Genomic DNA, 19,229 nt, shown 5'->3' with positions numbered 1-19,229 from the left:
GAAAAGGAAAGTAACCAATAATAGAAAAGTTTAAGAAAACTTCTGGGGACTTTTCTGGTGGCTCAGTGGTAAAGAATCCACCTGTCTAAATAAAATAAATTAATTTATTATTAAATAAATTAGATTTAATAATCTAAATAAAGTATTTAGGTTATTAAAATAGTCTAATAAATTTTAGACTATTATTACATAGTTTTGTGGTTCAAACCCAGGAGACATTGGTTTGATCCCTGGTCCCTGAAGATTCCACATGCCCCGGAGCAGCTAAGCCTATGAGCCACCAGTGCTGAGCCTGTGCTGTAGAGCCCAGGAGCCGCAACTACTGAAGCCCACATACCCTAGAGCCCGTGCTCCATGAGAAGCCACCACAATGAGAAGCCTGCTCACTGCAACTAGAGAGTAGCCCCTGCTTGTTACAGCTAGAGAAAAACCCTCACAGCAATGAAGATCCAGCATAGCCCAAAATAAATTTTTTTAAAAAGAATTGAATTAATAAAATATGGAGTTTGTGGGAATTACTTGGTGGTCCAGTGGTTAGGACTCCACACTTCACTGCTGAGGGCCCAAAGTTCAATCCCTGGTCAAGGAACCAAGATCCCTCAAGCCTTGTAGCAACGCCTGCCCAAGAAGTATGGAATTTTTAGCAACTGGATCACATTGGCAAGTCCAAGGAAGAGGAAATAACAGTGTGAAATCAGTGATAAACACAGAGTAAGATGGGAGCAAAGTCAAGTGCATGAAAATGGGCTGGATTCTCCCATTAAAGGATAAGCCATTAGACTGGCTTACGAAAGTACAATTACATGTTGTTTATAAGATAGTGATAAAAGGAACTTAATAATAAAGAAAAAGGTAACAAGTAAATGCAGACAAAAGAAACACAGGAATTCCAGTATCAACATCAGATATGGTGGAACTTAAGACTTTGTTTTAAATACACATTTTATATACAAATTTTACATTGTTGTTATTATTACATAGTTTTGTGGTTCTCCTTTTTTAACACCACCCTCCCCAACATTCACACATGTCAGCACCTGTCTGCATTCCCTGACTTCCAGTTGAACTTGTATGAGAACAGCTATGCTAGCCAGCATGCAGGTGAGCATCATAAGGATCCCAGGTTGGAAGTTGTGGGTCACCTGTTCCAGCAGATCCTTAGGTCACCCCTCCTTAAACTGCCTAGGGAAGCATTCATATGAGGAAGAAACTTCCCCTGAGAACTCTGAAATTCCTTGTGTTAGTACTCTTAGGCTGCAGAACTGGCCATTCTTAACAAGGACCTTCAATGTTTCTGACTTTCCAATGAAGCTAGTGAAACTGGGAGGACAGATTATTCATCTTGCCTCGAGTTGTTTGCTTACCTATATCTGCCATAAACAGTGACAGACTTTATTTTCTTGGGCTTCAGAATCACTGCAGATGGTGACTGCAGCTATGAAATTAAAAGATGCTTGCTCCTTGGAAGAAATGCTATGACCAACCTAGACAGCGTATTAAAAAGCAGAGACATTCCTTTGCCAACAAATGTCTGTCTAGTCAAAGCTATAGTTTTTTCAGTAGTCATGTATGGATGTAAGAGTTGGATTATAAAGAAAGCTGAGTGCTGAAGAATTAATCCTTTTGTACTGTGGTGTTGGAGAAGACTCTTGAGAGTCCCTTGGACTGCAAGGAGATCAAACCAGTCCATCCTAAAGGAAATCAGTTCTGAATGTTCATTGGAAGGACTGATGCTGAAGCTGAAACTCCAATACTTTGGCCACCTGATATGAAGAACTGACTCACTGGAAAAGACCCTGATGCTGGGAAAGATTGAAGGCAGGAGGAGAATGGGATGACAGAGGATGAGATGGTTGGATGGCATCACCGACTCCATGGACATGAGTTTGAGCAAGCTCCGGGAGTTGTTGATGGACAGGGAAGCCTGGCATGCTGCAGTCCATGGAGTCACAAAGAGTTGGACAGCTGAGCAACTGAACTGAACTGATAGCTTTTTATTTGTATGAGATTGTACAAGCAGTATTGGAAATATGTGTTTGAAATTCTGTACAAGGAAGTCCATCAGCACAGCTTCACAGGCTGCAAAGTATATTCCCAGTAGAAAGTCTAGTTAACCAGGGGCCTCGTGTTTTCGTAGTACAATTGAGTTATCATTAAACTAATTGTAAAATTCAAAGGTAACTGACACACACTCTCTCCCTGCCCTCTCACCTGCACTGCTTAATCAAGGCATTCCCTGCAGCCTGTGCCAGAATTGTGGTTAAGTGCATGTCTCTGTGAAAAACACTTCCATGCAAAAAGCACAGAAAGTTTGAAATAGTCATTTTAGAGGTCTGTAACTTAGGAAATATGGAGCAGCAGTCTCACCACTTAGTAAGTGATGAATCCAACTAGGTGACCAGTCCTCCGAGACCGCACGAGGTAACCTGTCTTCTCACACAGAGTCCCGTACCCTCAGGTATCAGAAGGATACTGAAGTGACAAGAGGGCACAGAGAGCAGAGCACTCGTGCCTGGAGGCCTCATGGCTGGGAGGCAGTGTGGCCCAGGCTTGAGCCCAACCCCAGACCTGAGAGCCATCACTGCAGTGAGATCTCTGGATTCACAGGGCAGACAGCTTTTCTGTAGATTGGCCATAGTTCAGGATTCCACAGTGGGTGCACACTTGCTTACCTCTTAAGTTGGACTTGGCAGTTGAGCTTTCTGACTAAAATCTCAGAGGTTAGGGAATTTTTTCCCCCTCTTTTTTATTTTTTCAGTTATGAAAACACAACACATTTACAGGAGACTTGGAAAATATAGAACAAAGTTACATATAGTTTCACTATATATTACAATTGTTTTAAGTAGATAAATTAAGATTTTTAGTTGTAGTTTCAATATCAAACTCTTAAATTAATAGAATGCATATACAGAAAAGTAGGCTCTTACATAAACCTGAAAAGCACCATGAACCAATTTGAAATAATTATGATTTATTATACAGTTTTCACACAGCAGTAGGATACAAATTCTATTCAAGCTCCCATAGATTATAAACTAGGAGTCACTGAAAGATATCCAGGGACATAAGACCGGGTGCAAAAATTTGGTGGTCTAAAGGTATTAAAATCATACAGAGTCTGTTTTCTTATCACTGTGGAATTATGTTAGAGATCAATATCAAAAGATATTTGAGAATAACCCAATCCACATATTTTCAAGTGCAATGTGACTTTACCAAGAGAGATCTTTGACTTAGACATTCAAAGCCTCAATAAAGTTAAAAGACTGAAAAAACACAGTGATTCAAGACAAGAAAGCATTTAAATATGAAATTAGTATCAAAATTAGAAATTAATATCAAAGGTACTTTAAAAATCCCATATATTTGGAAATTAAATGCCCACTTTTACATGATGGATGTATCTTAAGAAGCCATAACAAGGAAAATTAGAAAAATATTAGTACTGGAATAAAAATGAAAAGAGAATTTACCAGAATTTGTTGCATGCACCTGAAGCTACTCAATGTAATTAAATACAGTGTGGAGTCTTGAATAAGGTATGAAAACAAATAATGAACACTAACATAAAATTTTGTGAAATTTAACAAAATCTGTACTTTAGTTAATAATACTGTATCACATGTTAATTTCTTGTTTGTTGGTTTTTTACAATATTGTATTTCTTTATATTCTCAGAATTGGATTAGAAGTTTGAAGCCTCATTCAAAAAAATTGTTTTCATGTGACTAAGATAAACTTTCTAGACTTTTAGCAATGCAGTAATACTAGATGCCAAAATACATGGAACTATGTCAAAGTTTTGAGTGAATATAAATTAGAAATCTAACATTCTGTTCATACTAAGTCAAATATGTGGAATCAAAATGTCATAAATGTTTTAGATAGGCAAAAATTCATAAGTTTTCTAAAATATATATAATACATACTATTTATATTTACAAAAGCTTTTTGACTGCACTTAGTAAAGGCTTGAGAAAGAACATTAAAAAAAAAGAGATGAGAAATTGGAAAACATAAATGAAATATGAGCACTGAATATGAAATAGAAAAAGTGAAACCATCCAGATAAAAGTAAAAGATCATCATATAATCCAGTTGTTTTTAAATATAGCTGCTCATCAGAAACACATCTGGAGCTTTGGAGAGAAAAAGCAATACCTGGGCATTTGTATTTTTCAAAAAATTCCAAGATAATTCTAATACACATCTGGATTTTAAAAAGTGATTACAGATTTTCCTATTAAATAGTGGTTTTAGTGATACAGAATTCTTTTATTTTCTGTTGACCAATCATGGTACAATGGTATTAAGCAAATAATAGTTACATAATCCCAGCAGTAAAAGATATTTATCAGTTTTCACAATCAATAGTCTGACAAAAAATAAAAGATCATTACAATTGCAAGCCATAATGAAAACATGATTAGCCTAACAATATAAAATAATTTCATACAGTTTGGGGGGCGTTGAATAGAGTGATGTGGTAAGTGGAAGTGCATACATGCACATGTCTGCTCAGCCAGTCTATGTCTTTTTGTTGGTGCATTTAATCCATTTACATTTGAAGTAATTATCAATATTTATGATCCTATTACCATTTTAATTGTTTTGGGTTTATTTTGTGTAGGTCTTTTCCTTATCTTGTGTTTCCCCGCCTAGAGAAGTTCCTTTAGCATTTGTTGTAAAGCTGATTTGGTGGTGCTAAATTCTCTTAACTTTGGCTTGTCTGTAAAGCTTCTGATTTCTCCATCAAATCTGAATTAGAGTCTTGCTGGGTAGAATATTCTTGGTTGTAGGTTCTTCTCTCATCACTTTCAATATAGCATGCCATTCCCTTCTGGCTTGTAGAGTTTCTGTTGCATAATCAGCTGATAACCTTATGGGAATTCCCTTTTTTTGCTATTTGTTGTTTTTCTCTTGCTGTTTTAATATTTTATATTTTTCTTTGATTTTGTCAGTTTGATCACGGTGTGTCTTGGTGTGCTTGCTCCTCCTCGGGTTTCCCTGCCTGAGACTCGCCGTGTTTCCTGGGCTTGGCTGACTGTTTGCTTTCCCACGTTAGGGGAGTTTTCAGCTATTATCTCTTCAAATATTCTCTCGAGTCCTTTCTCTCGTCTCCTTCTGGGACCCCTATGATGCAAGTGTTGGTGCATTTAATGTTGTCCCAGAGGTCCCTTAGGCTGTCTTCATTTTTTTTTTTTCATTCTTATTTCTATATTCTGTTCTGCAGCAGTGATTTCCACCATTCTGTCTCCAGGTCACTTAGCTGTTCTGCCTCAGTTATTCTGCTATTGATTCCTTCCAGTGTATTGTTCATCTCTGTTTGTTCTTTAGTTCTTCTAGGTCTTTGGTAAATGTTTCTTGCTTCTTCTCCATTATTTTTCCAAGATCCTGAATCATCTTTACTATCATCATTCTGAATTTTTTTTTTCTGAAAAGTTGCCTGTCTTCACTGCATTTAGTTGTTTTTGTGGGGTTTTATCTTATCCCTTCATCTGGGACATAACCTTCTGCTTTTTCATCCTGATTAACTTTCTGTAATACAGTTTTCATTCTAGCCACTATGGGATTGTGGTTCTTCTTACTTCTTATGTCTGCTCTCTGGTGGATGAGGCTAAGAGGCTTGTGTAAGCTTCCTGATGGGAGGGACTGGCATAGGAAAACTGGGTCTTGCTCTGGTGGGCAGGGCTCAGTAAAGCTTTAATCCAATTATCTGCTGATGGGCAGGGTTTTGATCCCTCCCTGTTAGTTTTCTGGCTTGAGGCAACCCAGCCCTGGGGGCTACAGGCTCTGTGATAGGGTTAATGTTGCCCTCCAAGAGGATTTACGCCAAGGGGCCCCTTCCAGGACCGCTGCTGCCAGTGCCCCTGTCCCCTCAGCGAGCCACTGCCAACCCACGCCTCTGCAGGAGACCCTCCCAACAGTAACAGGTAGGTCTGATTTGGTCCCCTGTGAGGTCACTGCTTCTTCCCCCCTGGGTCTTGGTGTACACCAGATTTTGTGTCCTCCGAGAGTGGAGTCTCTGTTTCCCCTTGTCCTGTGATCAAATCCAGCAGGCCTTCAAAGTCAGATTCTCAGGATTCCCAGTCCCTTTGCCAGACCCCCAGTCTGGGAAGGCTGATGTGGGGCTCAGAGCCTTCACAACAGCAGAAGAACTTCTTTGATATTATTGTTCTCCAGTTTGTGGGTCATCCACTTGGCAGGTATGGGATTTGATTTTATCCTGATTGCACCCCTCCTACCGTCTGATTGGAGCTTCTTCTTTGTCTTTGGACATGGGGTATCTTTTCTTTGGTGGGTTCCAGCATTCTCCTATTGATTGTTGTTCAGCAGCTAGTTGCAATTTTGGTACTCTTGCAGGAGGAGGTGAGTGCACGTCCTTCTACTTTGCCATCTTGCACCGGAACCTTGAGGTTCGGGTTTGGTGTCTCTCGGCTCTAGTTGTGCGTTAGAACTCCCTGAGAAGCGTCCCTGAGGAGGCCCTGGTTCTGTTGGTTTGGGGAGGGGCCTGCACGCTGGTGTTGTTTTTTCGATTGCAGGGAGTTCTAATGTGCAGCCAGGGACAGAGATGCACTGGAGGTGTGGGGGGGGGTCCGGTGGGGGTGATATGCTCTGGGGAGAGACAGGTTGAGTTGGCTTGGGAGCCAGTGGCCTCACCCCTCTCGTGGGCTGGGCTGGGGTGAAGAGACCGGCTGCTGCTCAAGCTGAAGGAACAGCAGCCTGATTCCTGAAGCTCCTTGGGCCTGACACCCTTTTCTACCCTCCACAACCCCATGGAATCCTCAGGACATGAATGAAACCTAGAGAAGGGCAGGAAAGACAGGATGTTTAGACACAGAGCCAAGCAGAGGTAGCAAGGTGGGGAGTAGATGGTAGGAGAAAGATGCAGTCCTATTCACATGCGCTGGTTTTCTAACCTGAACATCCACCTTTGGGATAAAGATGTTTGGATGTACACATTCACACCCAGTGAAAACTCTGGCCACATGCACAGGAGGCCGTGACACGCGATACACTTGGCTCCCTGTCCCAGGATTTTGCCTGCAGAACAGGCGAGGCCAGGCAAGTGAGGGGACAGCTGGGGACCCCTGTCCATCTCAGGTCCCCCACCTGCTGTCTACTGGTGTGGCACACGCTCTGTGCCCAGAAATCTCGCCGCTGTTCTGCCCTGTCAGCAGTGGGCGCCTGTGCAGATGCGCAGTGTTCTTGGGTGTTCCTGTGGGGTTGTGACTCACTGAGGAGAGAGCTGCAAGGCCAGCACTCTTTTTTTTTTATTCATTTTATTTATTTATGGCCTTACTGGGTCTTCATTGCTACACAGGCTTTTTCTCTAGTCCCGGCAAATGGAGGCTCCTTTCTAGTTGTGGTTCACAGGTTTCTCATTGCAGTGGCTTTTGTTGCGGAGCACCCGCTCTAGGGCTCATGGCTTCAGTAGTTGTGGTGCGAGGCTTAGTTGCTCTGTGACATGTGTGATCTTCCTGGACCAAGGATCGAGCCTGTGTCCCCTGCACTGGAAGGTGGGTTCTTAACAACTGAGCTGCCAGGACGTCCCAAGGCCAGCACTCTTACCCCTCCCAGTTGGTGGGAGCTGGCGGGCATGTCCCCTCTCTGACTTGTGTGGTTAGGAATGGCTGTGTTTGGCCTGCAGGCCTGGGGACCATCATGCCCATGGCCAGCGGGCGTGGCTCTCCCTCCCAGGGGACAGCAGTGACTGCCATGTGTTCATGCTGCAGTCTGCAGGTGCAGTGCTTTCTCATGGTCATTGTCAGAGATGCAGGGTGGTCTTGTTTGGCGGGTAAGGAAGCAGGCTCTGGAAGCTTCAGGGCCTTGTAGAGGATCATACAGCTTTAAGACATGAACCAGGGGCTGGGCTCTTAGGTTACTTGCCACACAGACAAGATCACGGTTCCAACAGGGGGATGTCTGCCTTCACTGGTGGTAGAAGGAGCACCACAAGAGGACCCATGCCCCAGGCTGGTCTGGCTTTGGCTTGTGGATAGTGGCCTGCATATACCCTGCCTCTGACACCTCAGCTTCCTCCTCATCAGATAGAATATTATCCATGTGTTGAGCAGGTGAAATCAAGAGTGTGCTACAGATACAGGGGCAAGTAAATACAAATATTATAGCAGAGTGGAATTACGTGATAGTACATAGTGACGTGTAAGATGTCTTCATAAAATTCATAATCTGGTAGTAGAATGGGCTCAGGCTTCCCATTTCCATGTGGTCTGCTTTGTTGAGACGTTTTCATCATGTAGAGAATAGTTAGTGTCTGCAGGAGTAGGAGCGCCTGGGCGAAGCCATGGTTCTGCAAGTCCCTCTGCTGTGGAGGATGATCCTTTGTCAGCTTAGCTGAGCTGCTGTTTGACGTTAGTACAGGGAAATGTTGCCTAGTGGTAGTGACCTCTGTGACACAGCTGCGAAGAGGTGTGCGAGTGTATTTTTGCTTACCGTGAGCTTGTGCAGCTTGAAAGAGGACAACATACTGCTCATCTAAGTGACGAGACTCCGAAAGTTAATATAAATGGGACTTGCGTTAATAAGTTTCTTCCTTCTGCATATTCTAGCCTCTACCAGTGACATGTAGACATCAAAAAAGCCTCATATCTGAAGGCACTGAAAGAAAAGTATTCTTAAGCCCTAGTTTTTTTCCCTTGAGCTTTTTTTTAGTGGAAGAATAGTTGATTTACACTGTTGTGTTAGAACAACACAGAAAAGTGTACGTAAAAGTGATTTATGGTGTTGCTGTTCTTCAGTTGCTCAGTCACGTCTGACTCTTTGTGACTCCATGGACTGTGGCACGTCACACTTCCCCGTCCTTCACCATCTCCCAGTTTGCTCAGATCTGTGTCCATTAAGCTGGTGATACCATCTAACCATCTCATCCTCTGCTGCCCCCTTCTCCTTTTGCCTTTAATCTTTCCCAGAATCAAGGTGTTTTCCAATGAGTTGGCTCTTTGCATCAGGTGGCCAAAGTATATACATACATATATATACTTTTTCAGATTTTCTTCCATTAAAGGTTATTACAAGATACTGAAATGTAGTTTCCTATGATACATAGTAGGACCTTGTTTACCTATCTTCCATACAGTAGGGTGTATCTGTTAATCTCAAACTCCTAATTTATCCATCCCCACATCCCTTCCCCTGTGGTAACTGTAAGTTTGTTTTCTATGTCTGAGTTTGTTTCTGTTTTGTAAATAAATTCATTTGTATATTTTTAGATCCCACATATAGGTGGTATCATATGATATTTGTCTTTTTCTTTCTTACTACACTTAGTATGCTGATCTCTAGGTTTATCCATGTTGCTGCAAATGGCATTGTTTCATTTTTTATGGCCGAGTAATATTCCGTTATACACCCACCCACACCTTCTTTATCCATTCCTCTGTCAGTGGACACTTACGAGGTTGCTTCCATCACACACACACACACACACACACACACACACGTACGAGGTTGCTTCCATCACACACACACACACACACACACACCCCTTCTTTATCCATTCCTCTGTCAGTGGACACTTAGGAGGTTGCTTCCATCACACACACACACACACACACAAACACACCCCTTCTTTATCCATTCCTCTGTCAGTGGACACTTAGGAGGTTGCTTCCATCACACACACACACACACACACACACACACACACACACACACACACACCCCTTCTTTATCCATTCCTCTGTCAGTGGACACTTAGGAGGTTGCTTCCATGTTTCAGCTATTGTAGATCGTGCTGCTGTGAACTTGGGGTACACACACACACCTTTAACACACATACCTTTAACACACACACACACTCCTTTATCCATCCCTCCGTCAGTGGACACTTAGGAGGTTGCTTTCATGTCTCAGCTATTGTAGATCGTGCTGCTATGAACTTGGGGTACACACACACACCTTCTTTAACACACACACCCCTTTAACACACACACACACCCCTTTATCCATCCCTCTGTCAGTGGACACACAGGAGGTTGCTTCCATGTCTCGGCTATTGTAGATAGTGATGCTGTGAACTTGGGGGTACACACACACACCTTCTTTAACACACACACACACACACACACACACCCCTTTATCCATCCCTCTGTCAGTGGACACATAGGAGGTTGCTTCCATGTCTCGGCTATTGTAGATAGTGCTGCTATGAACTTGGGGGTACACACACACACCTTCTTTAACATACACATACACACCTTTAACACATACACACACCCCTTTATCCATCCTTCTGTCTGTGGACACTTACGAGGTTGCGTCCATGTCTCGGCTATTGTAGATCGTGCTGCTATGAACTTGGCGGTGCATGTGTCTTTTTGAATTATCGGTTTCTCTGGATATGCCCAAGAATGGATGCTGTTTTTCCTAATTTCATTTATTGACTACTTAATTGAGATACCATTCATTTTCCATGTAATTCAGCTATTTAAAGTTGATATAACATTTTTACAGAAGAAATACATAAATAATTATAACATGATTTTCCATTTCCTCATTTCACTTGACAGTGTATCTAGTGCATTAGTCCATATAAGTTCACATCCGCACCATTGCGTGCTGTTCCATTAAATGGTTATACTAGCTTTTAAAAATTATTTTGAAGATTTTTAATTTTATCTTTTTCTCTTTCCAGCAAACACCTTCCCTTTTCTTTCTTTCTTCCTTTCTGCCTTTTTTATTGAGGTACAGTTGATCAATTCAGCCACTTAAAGTATACAATTCAGTGGTTTCTTAATATGTTCTCAGATATGTGCAAGCACTATTTTTTAAATGCTGACTTGGTATTGTAAGTTTTCATCTCATTTCCTGTTTATCATTGAAGATAAATTATTTTTTAGATTTCAGGTACCAAATTGAGAAGTCTGTTGGAAAGCATTAGTTTGTATATATGTGTATAATAATTTAAAGGTACACATGGGTTGATTCACACCATCACCTTTCTGTTTGTAGAGGTATATAGAAAACCCCAGCCCCATGGCCTGTTACAATGAACTGCTCCAGCTGGAGTTTGGAGAGGTGCGCTCACAGCTGAAACTCAGGTAATTCTGCTGCTTCGGGAAAGCCCAGCATACCAGCCAGGGTGTGGCTGCAACTGAGGACTTGAGTGTGGGCAGCTGGCTCCATTCTGGCTGTTACTGACTTCCTGCTAAAATAGGATGGGGTGGTGGGAAGTCAGCTTTCCTTGCATAAGACTTTTGGAGTCTGCATGGATGTCTAACAGATAGGCATGTTAGTGATATGAGACTTAACATTTAAAGACGGGGCTCCAGTGGGGACTTCCCTGGTGATCCAGTGTTTAAAATTCAGTACTCTCATTGCCAGGACCCCAGGTTTGATCCCTGGTGGGGGAACTAAGATCCCACAAGCTGCATGGCACAGCCAAATAAAAGATGAGGCACCAAAATAATAGCAAATGAAAAAGCAGGATGCGAAAGTATATATACTGAATTACCTGTTTTGTTTTTTAATTAAAAATTCTTTTTGATATGTACATATTTCCGGTAGGTGACATGTTTTTTTCTCTACAATAAACATTTTGTAATTTGCCCTTGCTAAACAGTTTCTTTTTTTACCTGAAAAGAATATAAACCTAGTTCTTTGTAGAGTGAGAAAAGCAGCAAAATTAGTAAAATTATCTGAGGTTGACAGAAGTGAAAAAAAATGTTAGTAGCTCTTTCTCATCCTCAGTCTCTTCCTTGGGTTCTGTTTGACATTTCCTTTACCAGGATCCAAGAGAGAATGGAATCACTCTGTACACGTTCAGGGGGAGATAATGGGATTAGAACTTGGAGTATAAAGATTGGCGGGGACCAGCACAGGGTACCACATGCGGAGAAGAAAATACTTCATAGACGAAATGAAGCTTGAGGTAGCAGAGAAGTGCTGTGAGCAGAGATGTTTCAGGGCTGGTGAGGTCTACAAAAGAGCTCCTTTTTGTTGCCAAACTCTTCAGGGTAGCTTGAGATGGATGGCTGGCCTTGGGCCTGCCCCTTTCCTTACTCCTGGGTCTTCCACAGCCTGGCTGCCACACTCCCGCTGTGAGCCATGGAGCTTATTGTTGGCGAATTACAAATCACGATGCAGAAACTGATACCCAGGGAGGTTAACTGACGTTCATCCAAGCTCTCACACATGGCACAGGACAAAGGTAGTCCTCTAGGCTATAACCCACATCTTCAGAGCTGCGCTCACCGTCTCTCCTCACACTGTGCTTCGTCTTTGGTGTGCCGGTTGACAGCCAGAGGGAGATGCCCACTGTCCAGGGAGACAAGATAACGGGACAGGGAAGGGACGAGTGTGGGGCTGAGAACTGAGGGCCACAGAGAGAAACTCCTTCCGAGATACTCAAATGCACTGAAAAGCTATGTGTGACAAGCGTCTCTGTGTTACTGCTAGAGCAGTAGCCTAGAATGTAAAGTCTAGAAATAAGCATGAGTATATTTAAGGATTGAGAACGTAAGTATATATGTTCACCAAGGCAGTTTAAATCCACACAGGAAAGGGTAGATTTTTCAGTGAACAGGATTGTGACAACTTATTAACTATGTGGAAAGAAAATTAAGTTATATCCCAATCTCACACCCAGTTCCAAAATAAACTCCACTGTGCATCATGTTCAAAAGTAGGGCCACAAAAGTACTAAAAATATAAGTGAACATATGTCATTGGATAATGAAGCCTTGAAGCCTCTGGCGTCAAAACCAGATTTCATAAAGGAAGAGAAGCAGATTAGGCACGATGAAAACGTTAAGTTTGTCCCAATGAAAACACCTTGTGTGTTAAGTTGCTTCTTTCATGTCTGACACTTTGTAATCGTATGGACTGTGGCCTTCCAGGCTTGTCTGTCCATGGGATTCTCCAGGCAAGAAAACTGGAGTGGATTGCCATTTCCTCCTCCAAGGGATCTTCCTGACCCAGGGATCGAACCCACATCTCTTGAATCTCCTGCATTGGCAGCTGGATTCTTTACCATTGGCACCACCTGGGAAGCCCACATAACGTTAAAAACTTAGACAAATAGCAAACTGGGAAAAAATACATTCATAACATTCAGGACAGACAGATTAATATCCTAAATATGTAAAGAGCTTTGATGAATCAGTTTAAAGATGGAAACACCCAGTATAAAAAAATTACAAAGAACATGTCATAAACAAGCAGTTTATAGAAGATATTAATGGCCAGTGAACATGAAAAAAAAGTTCAGCTTCAGTAGTAACCAAAGAAATTAAAATGATTCACCATTTTTAATTTACCAGATCTGCAGAAATTTAAAAACCCATGATAAAACCCAGTAGGGCTTCTCACAAATCCATCTCCTCCTAGCTTGCTATATCAGAGGTGGAAACTATTTATTTTTTCATTCTTTTTTTTTTAAATAACAGTTTATTGGGCTAATTCACATACTGTTTCTTGAGTTTTATATGCCAAGAAAGGAGGACTAGTTTTTATTGGCTAAGCTGCTTTGTCTTATTTACCTAGACAGCTTAGTAATACCAGGAATAATATAACATCATTGTATGAACAATTATGAATTTTATGAAGAAGTAGACAGTTGCATTCGTTTTTTCATCATCTGAGGCATATGCAAAAAAAAAAAAGCTGAAAGCAACCTAAATGTGTAGTCATGGGAAATTTGTTTGAATGAATTATTGTATAACTTTAGAATATTACATATGTTGTTAAAAGTGATGATAAGGAACAAATTAATGATATGGAAAGATATTAATATAATTTTTCAGTGGGACAAGATTTAAAACGGTAAGGTATGATTATATTTTTATAAATATATATATATATATTGCATGTATATTTATATAAGAAATTGCCTAGAACACCAGTTGATTTGTGTAGGTGTTGGGATTTCAGATGATTTAATCTCATTTATTTTTAAACAGATTTATTGAGATATAATTCACATTCTATACAATTCACCCATTTAAAGTACCCAGTTCAGTGGCTTTGAGTATAATCACAGAGTTGTGCAACCACTGCCAGAATTTTAGATCATTTTCATGACCTCCAGCCCTTGATAACCACTAATCTAATTTCTCTGTATATATAGATTTGCCTGTTCTGGACATTTCATTAAAACAGAATCATACAATATGTGGTCCTTTTGTGACTGGCTTCTTGTAACTTAGCATAATGTTTTTTAAGATTCATCCATATTATGGCACACATGAGGACTGTTTCCTTTTATATCTGCATAGTATTCCATTGTATGGATATATCACATTTTATTCATCCGTTCATCAGTTGATGGACATTAGGGTTGTTTCCACTTGTGGATGTATGTTTTCGTTTCTGTAGGGTACCTACCTAGGAGTAAAATTGGTAACTGTGCTTAACAGCTTGAGGAACTGCCAGACTGTTTTCCAAAGCAGCTGTATCATTTTATACACCTACCAGCAGTGTATGAGGGTTCCTTACCAACACGGTCTTTGATTATAGCCATCCTAGTGGGTATGATGTAGTATTTCATTTATTTTCATTTTCTAATAAAAAAAAAAAACGTTGTTACCTATGTAACTCAAAAATGTTTTCAACCATCAAGGACAGGGAGAATGCTCACAATATAAGGCTAAGTAGAAGCAGGGAACAAAGCCAGTGATCCCGATGATCTCAGTTTTGTGAAAAGAATTTGTTGAAGGTGGTAGCTGCAAACGATGGGCTGCCTCTTTTCTGCCAGGTTTTGTGCGGGGTGCTTGAGTCTGCTTTCTCTCAGAGTCCTCATGAGGACTCTGCACATGGTGAGAAGGGAGAGACCCAGGGGTTCAGTCACATCCCACAGCCAGTGAAGGGCTGTGCTCTGACCCTTGTGTGGGTTCCCCCTGGTCCACTTGTCCTTAAAATGGAAAGAAAAGCACCAAGTTGTGCAGAGTCATGATCCCTAGTGGTGGGGTTGCAGGAGGCATTTATTTCTTCCTTCTGCTTTTTAATCTTTCCCCCTTCTTTTTCTCAAGTTAGCATCAGTTGCCTTTATAATCAAAGAACTCATTTAAGTAAGTAATGTAATATCCCCAGACTATAATTCATTTTATAATATTTATATTAATCAGTCCTTTTTCTTTTCTACCCATAAAGGGCTTGTAACTCAATGTTCGCTGCATTAGAGAAAAGTCAAGAAGCAATTGAAATTACAAGTGAAGACCACGTTATCCAGGTTTGTTATTTTGGAAGTTTGTCCTGCATTTCTGGTCTGTTTGCATTTTTAGGATTGAACCCCTTCAGTTTTTTTTTTTTTTTCTTTCTCTCTTTGAAGTTCAAGGGACCAGTTTTTCCTTAGAGGTTTATCAGAACAAAATATGTAAAATATAAAGTCTAAGATAAGTTTCCTCTGGGGTAAGAAAAGTTTCTAATAATTAATGTGCTAGAAAGTATTCTGTAGACATATGGCACTGGCATTTATTTTTTCTCTCCTTTTTGCTTGTTTGTTTATTATGCAAGGAGGGGCTTTTATCCAGGATTTTGGAGCCAGGTGGGGAGAGACTATTGCAACAAGGAGAGGCCCTGTCCATAAGGGCTGCATGCTCTTTCCTTTCTTAACTGTTTTTGACGGTAGTTTACTATAGAAACTATAGAAATTTACTGGACACTACTCAAAATTTCAAAAATAAGCTAGTAGTTACTTAACAAATTATTAGCAAAGTGGCTTCACAAAAGTGACTTAAGATAATATAGCTTTCATTTAAAAATGGTCCACAGTAAAAGAAAATAACCTTTAAAAAAATAGATAACCAACAAGGACCCATAGTATAGCATAGGGAACTCTACCCGGTATTCTGTAATGACCTATATGGGAAAAGAATCTAAAAAAGAATGGATATATGCATAACTGATTTCCTTTGCTGTACAGTGAAAACTAACACAGTATTGTGAATCAACTAGACTTCAATAAAATTAAAAAGTGAAAAAGGGTCACATGGCTTTCAGATAACAACAAACAGATAACATGTGTTCTCAGATAACAGCAAAAGAGGGAGTTGTGCCAGGGGAATGTTCCTTGTGTCTGAGAATGAGCCCCGCTTTGATTTTAGTAATGAGCACTCCAGTTCTTCACTTTAATTGTGAGTTTCTTGGTAAAGAGTTGATGATGTCCACATTCAGGAGTCGGCACCCTGGGACGTGACACTGGCCGGTGGTTGAGAGCACAGGCTTGGTATCAGTCACACCTGGGTTCCATTATTCTTGGCCTCTACTGAGCTGAAAATCTTCGGGCAGGTTACTCAGTCTGTCTGAATCTGCTCTCTCATCTGTACAAATGGGAATAATATTAACGCTGACAACCACCTGCCTTTCATAAGGGTGTTCTGAGGACTGAAATGAGTTAATGTGTGTAACTTGCTTTCTGTGGTGCCTAGCAAGGAAAACAAACCTTAAACAGCATGACTGTTGTTTATCGTCGTCATTATTTGTTATTTTTATTAGCACACACACAGCTTTCCCAGGCATTTTCTTGTACTCTTATAGTCCTATTTGAAACGTAACTGTAAAGCCTTATATTTGTAAACACTTCCTCTGTCACAGCCTGCTTTCCAAACTCATTTTTCATTTGCATCACGTGAGAGAGCCTAAATAAATGTTTCATCCCCATTAAACAGATCGGCAGACTGAAACCTGGGAGAAGCGAAGTGACTTTTGGAAGTAGGGGCTGGGTGGGTCAGACTCCCAGACAGTGCTTTCTTTCAGTATCATAATCCCAACAGCCTGTGTGCAGCAGCCCCAGGTGTCTCCATGCCTCTTTCCTCCAAGGGTGTTTCAGTGGGAGCTAGCCTGCCGCCCTCCCTGGATCTCAGGAGAACATGGCAGCAAGCCCAGCCCAGCATCACCAGAGCAGAGGCTTTTCCAGACTCCAGGGTCTTCCTGGGGTTGTGCTCTTGTGACTTTAGTACCGTCATAGTGAGCGCCAGGCTCCTGGGCTTTCTGGGGGGAAAACATGATGGATTAGGTTGAACACCTTTGACTGTCCTCTTTTCAACATTTCTTTCAATTCACTTGATGTTTTCTCTTTTGTCTCTGCCCTCTCCAGTATGCAAATCCAGCGTTTGAAACAACGATGGGCTATCAGTCAGGTGAATTAATAGGGAAGGAGATAGCAGAAGTGCCTATAAATGAAAAAAAGGCTGACTTGCTCGATACTATAAATTCATGCAAGGTAAGAGGGTGGCACCCTGGTCCCTTCCACAGAACAGAGAGGGGTGGAAGGAGGTTGAGCACTCACTGAGTACTGCCAGAGCTGGGGAACCTCAGGCCCTCTCATCCCAGAAGCCTGGGGAACTGTAGGTGGTGGTATCCCTCTTGTGCCCACTTTGCAGATAAGGGAACTGAGGCTAGGAAAGTACATATAACCTGACCAGCCAGGAAGAGTAACTGATACATGAAGTCATTTTCATTTTTGTAATAAGTTGTTCTTTCTAATAATTAATCTTCTCAGTGATGAATGTTGGCAATGGTCAGGGTAAAGGATGGCCAGTGAATCCACATGTGCTCAGAACACAGCTGAGCCCATCAGTTCTCTGGGCCTGTTCACTGGGTCAGAATTTTTTGAATGCCAGGCACTGTGTGAAATTCCGGTATAGAAAGACGAGCAAAGAAAAACTGCTCAGAGAATACATTCCAGGACACAGAACAGACAGATAAACTATGACGTGAGAAGTTGCAGTACCGTGGTACTAAGGGCAGATATAGAGGCGGGCTCCGGCTGGAGGTTGTTTCTCTCTCTGAACCGTGGCTTCCGTCAGCACCTCACTGGTATTAGCTTTTAAAATATGCCAGGAAGGAAAAGGCCACTGCTTTCCATAGTCATTCTCAGGCTTTTCTGCTGGGCTCTTTTTAACTTTTAGGAGTTGGGACAGTGAATATGATTTTTTAAAACATTTGAGAAGTTGGTGAGCTGCTGTCCTGCTGGCCATTGGAGGCCCATGGAAGCACTGTCCCTGGGGCACGTGGCCCCATGCCTGTCTGGTCACCCACGAGGACAGGCTACCAGAGGGAGCAGAAGGGCTGTGCAGAGCTCATAGCCCCACTTGGCTTGGGCCCCCCGAGGACCCTGTGAGTGGGTGGGTGTCCTGTGCACACAGGGGTGGCTTTACAGTGAGAACGGGGAAGGGACTGGCCAGCTGCGGGGCTGGGTGACGCACCGTCGGGGAGTAGCCGATGTGGGTCAGCTCTTCCTTCTGTCAAGGATGAAGATTTTCTTACCAGAGAGAGCGGCAGGTTCTCTGGAAGGAGAAACAGAGGCGGTAATGAACGAAGAGAATGTAGAAACTCAGGCCCACCGATGTTCCCTTGCTGGGCCGAGGGGGACATCCTCCAAAGGCAGCCACAGAAGAGCAGCCATGCAGACTCACAGTGGCCTCCCCAGTCCTGGCGGCAGGTCCAGGGCAGGCACGGGGTCAGCCTGCGGTTCTGTCGCGAGGCTCTGTGGCGTGTCAAACAGAGACGAGGGCTCTCGCACCCCTCTATCTGGCAGCAGCAGGGTCAGTGAGGCACTCTTCTCCCTCTCAGGGGAGCAAGTGGAGATGAGGTGGGATGAGGGAATCCAGTGGTTTAGCCGCAGGCCCTGGGATCCCCCCAGACCCGTGTAGGCAGCGTCTCGCCTCCTGAGTCATGCATGCCATGGGGCACCAGGTATGAAGGGCCTCAAACGCCAGCAGTGGGACACGTGTTCACTAACATCTGTGTTTGCTGTGAGCAGAGAATATGACATACTATCCTATTATCAACCTCTATACTCACTGCTTTATTTCAGAACAGAACCAGGGTGTTGGTTCTGCATGATCTTGAGTTTCTGGGGAGAGTGTGAAAGCTGCCCCGTGTCCGTTGTTGGTCATTCCTGGTTGGCCGGCCACACTGCAGCAGGACAGACCACTTAGCTGGGCAGTTTTTTGTTTGTTTGTTTTTGAGGAGAAAGACACATGGCCTTTCTAATGGAGTCTTCCCAGGGAGAAGAAGGGCTTGTTGAGAAGCTGCCAGCCTGGACAAACAGTGGGCTGTCGTCCTTGGAGAGGGTTCAGACCTGTGCTGGGGACCAGGCTGGAGCCTTCACAGGAGGTCAGATGACAGGTGGGGGCTTTGGAGTGTCAGGTTCTAGGTATCCAACCAGCCAGATATTCTTGGGGGCACAGGAGAAATTCCAGTGATGTTCAAATGGAAAGATTGCAAACAGGGAGCCCTTCAGCTTTTTATAATTTTTTTTT

General features: G+C 42.3%; 1 protein-coding gene across 8 annotated transcripts in view; it reads left to right on the top strand.

Moving 5' to 3' along the window:
* Positions 1–19,229, top strand: part of PDE8A (phosphodiesterase 8A) — a 153,474-nt gene that overhangs the window by 101,284 nt on the left and 32,961 nt on the right. For 7 of the 8 annotated variants that reach the window (XM_081546913.1, XM_081546917.1, XM_081546911.1 and 4 more), the window contains 3 exons: positions 10,978–11,066; positions 15,115–15,193; positions 17,060–17,185. In XM_081546913.1, coding sequence (XP_081403039.1) covers positions 10,978–11,066; positions 15,115–15,193; positions 17,060–17,185 — 294 coding nt within the window. The remainder of the gene's footprint in view (positions 1–10,977; positions 11,067–15,114; positions 15,194–17,059; positions 17,186–19,229) is intronic. The other variant, XM_081546912.1, reaches the window with a different exon arrangement.

Source organism: Giraffa tippelskirchi, chromosome 12 (assembly GCF_054371585.1).
Source record: "Giraffa tippelskirchi isolate mGirTip1 chromosome 12, T2T-mGirTip1v1.2.pri, whole genome shotgun sequence".
In the NCBI taxonomy this organism is placed as follows: domain Eukaryota; kingdom Metazoa; phylum Chordata; class Mammalia; order Artiodactyla; family Giraffidae; genus Giraffa; species Giraffa tippelskirchi.
Note: the sequence above shows the minus strand (reverse complement) of the source record. Positions and strands in the feature narration are given on the sequence as shown.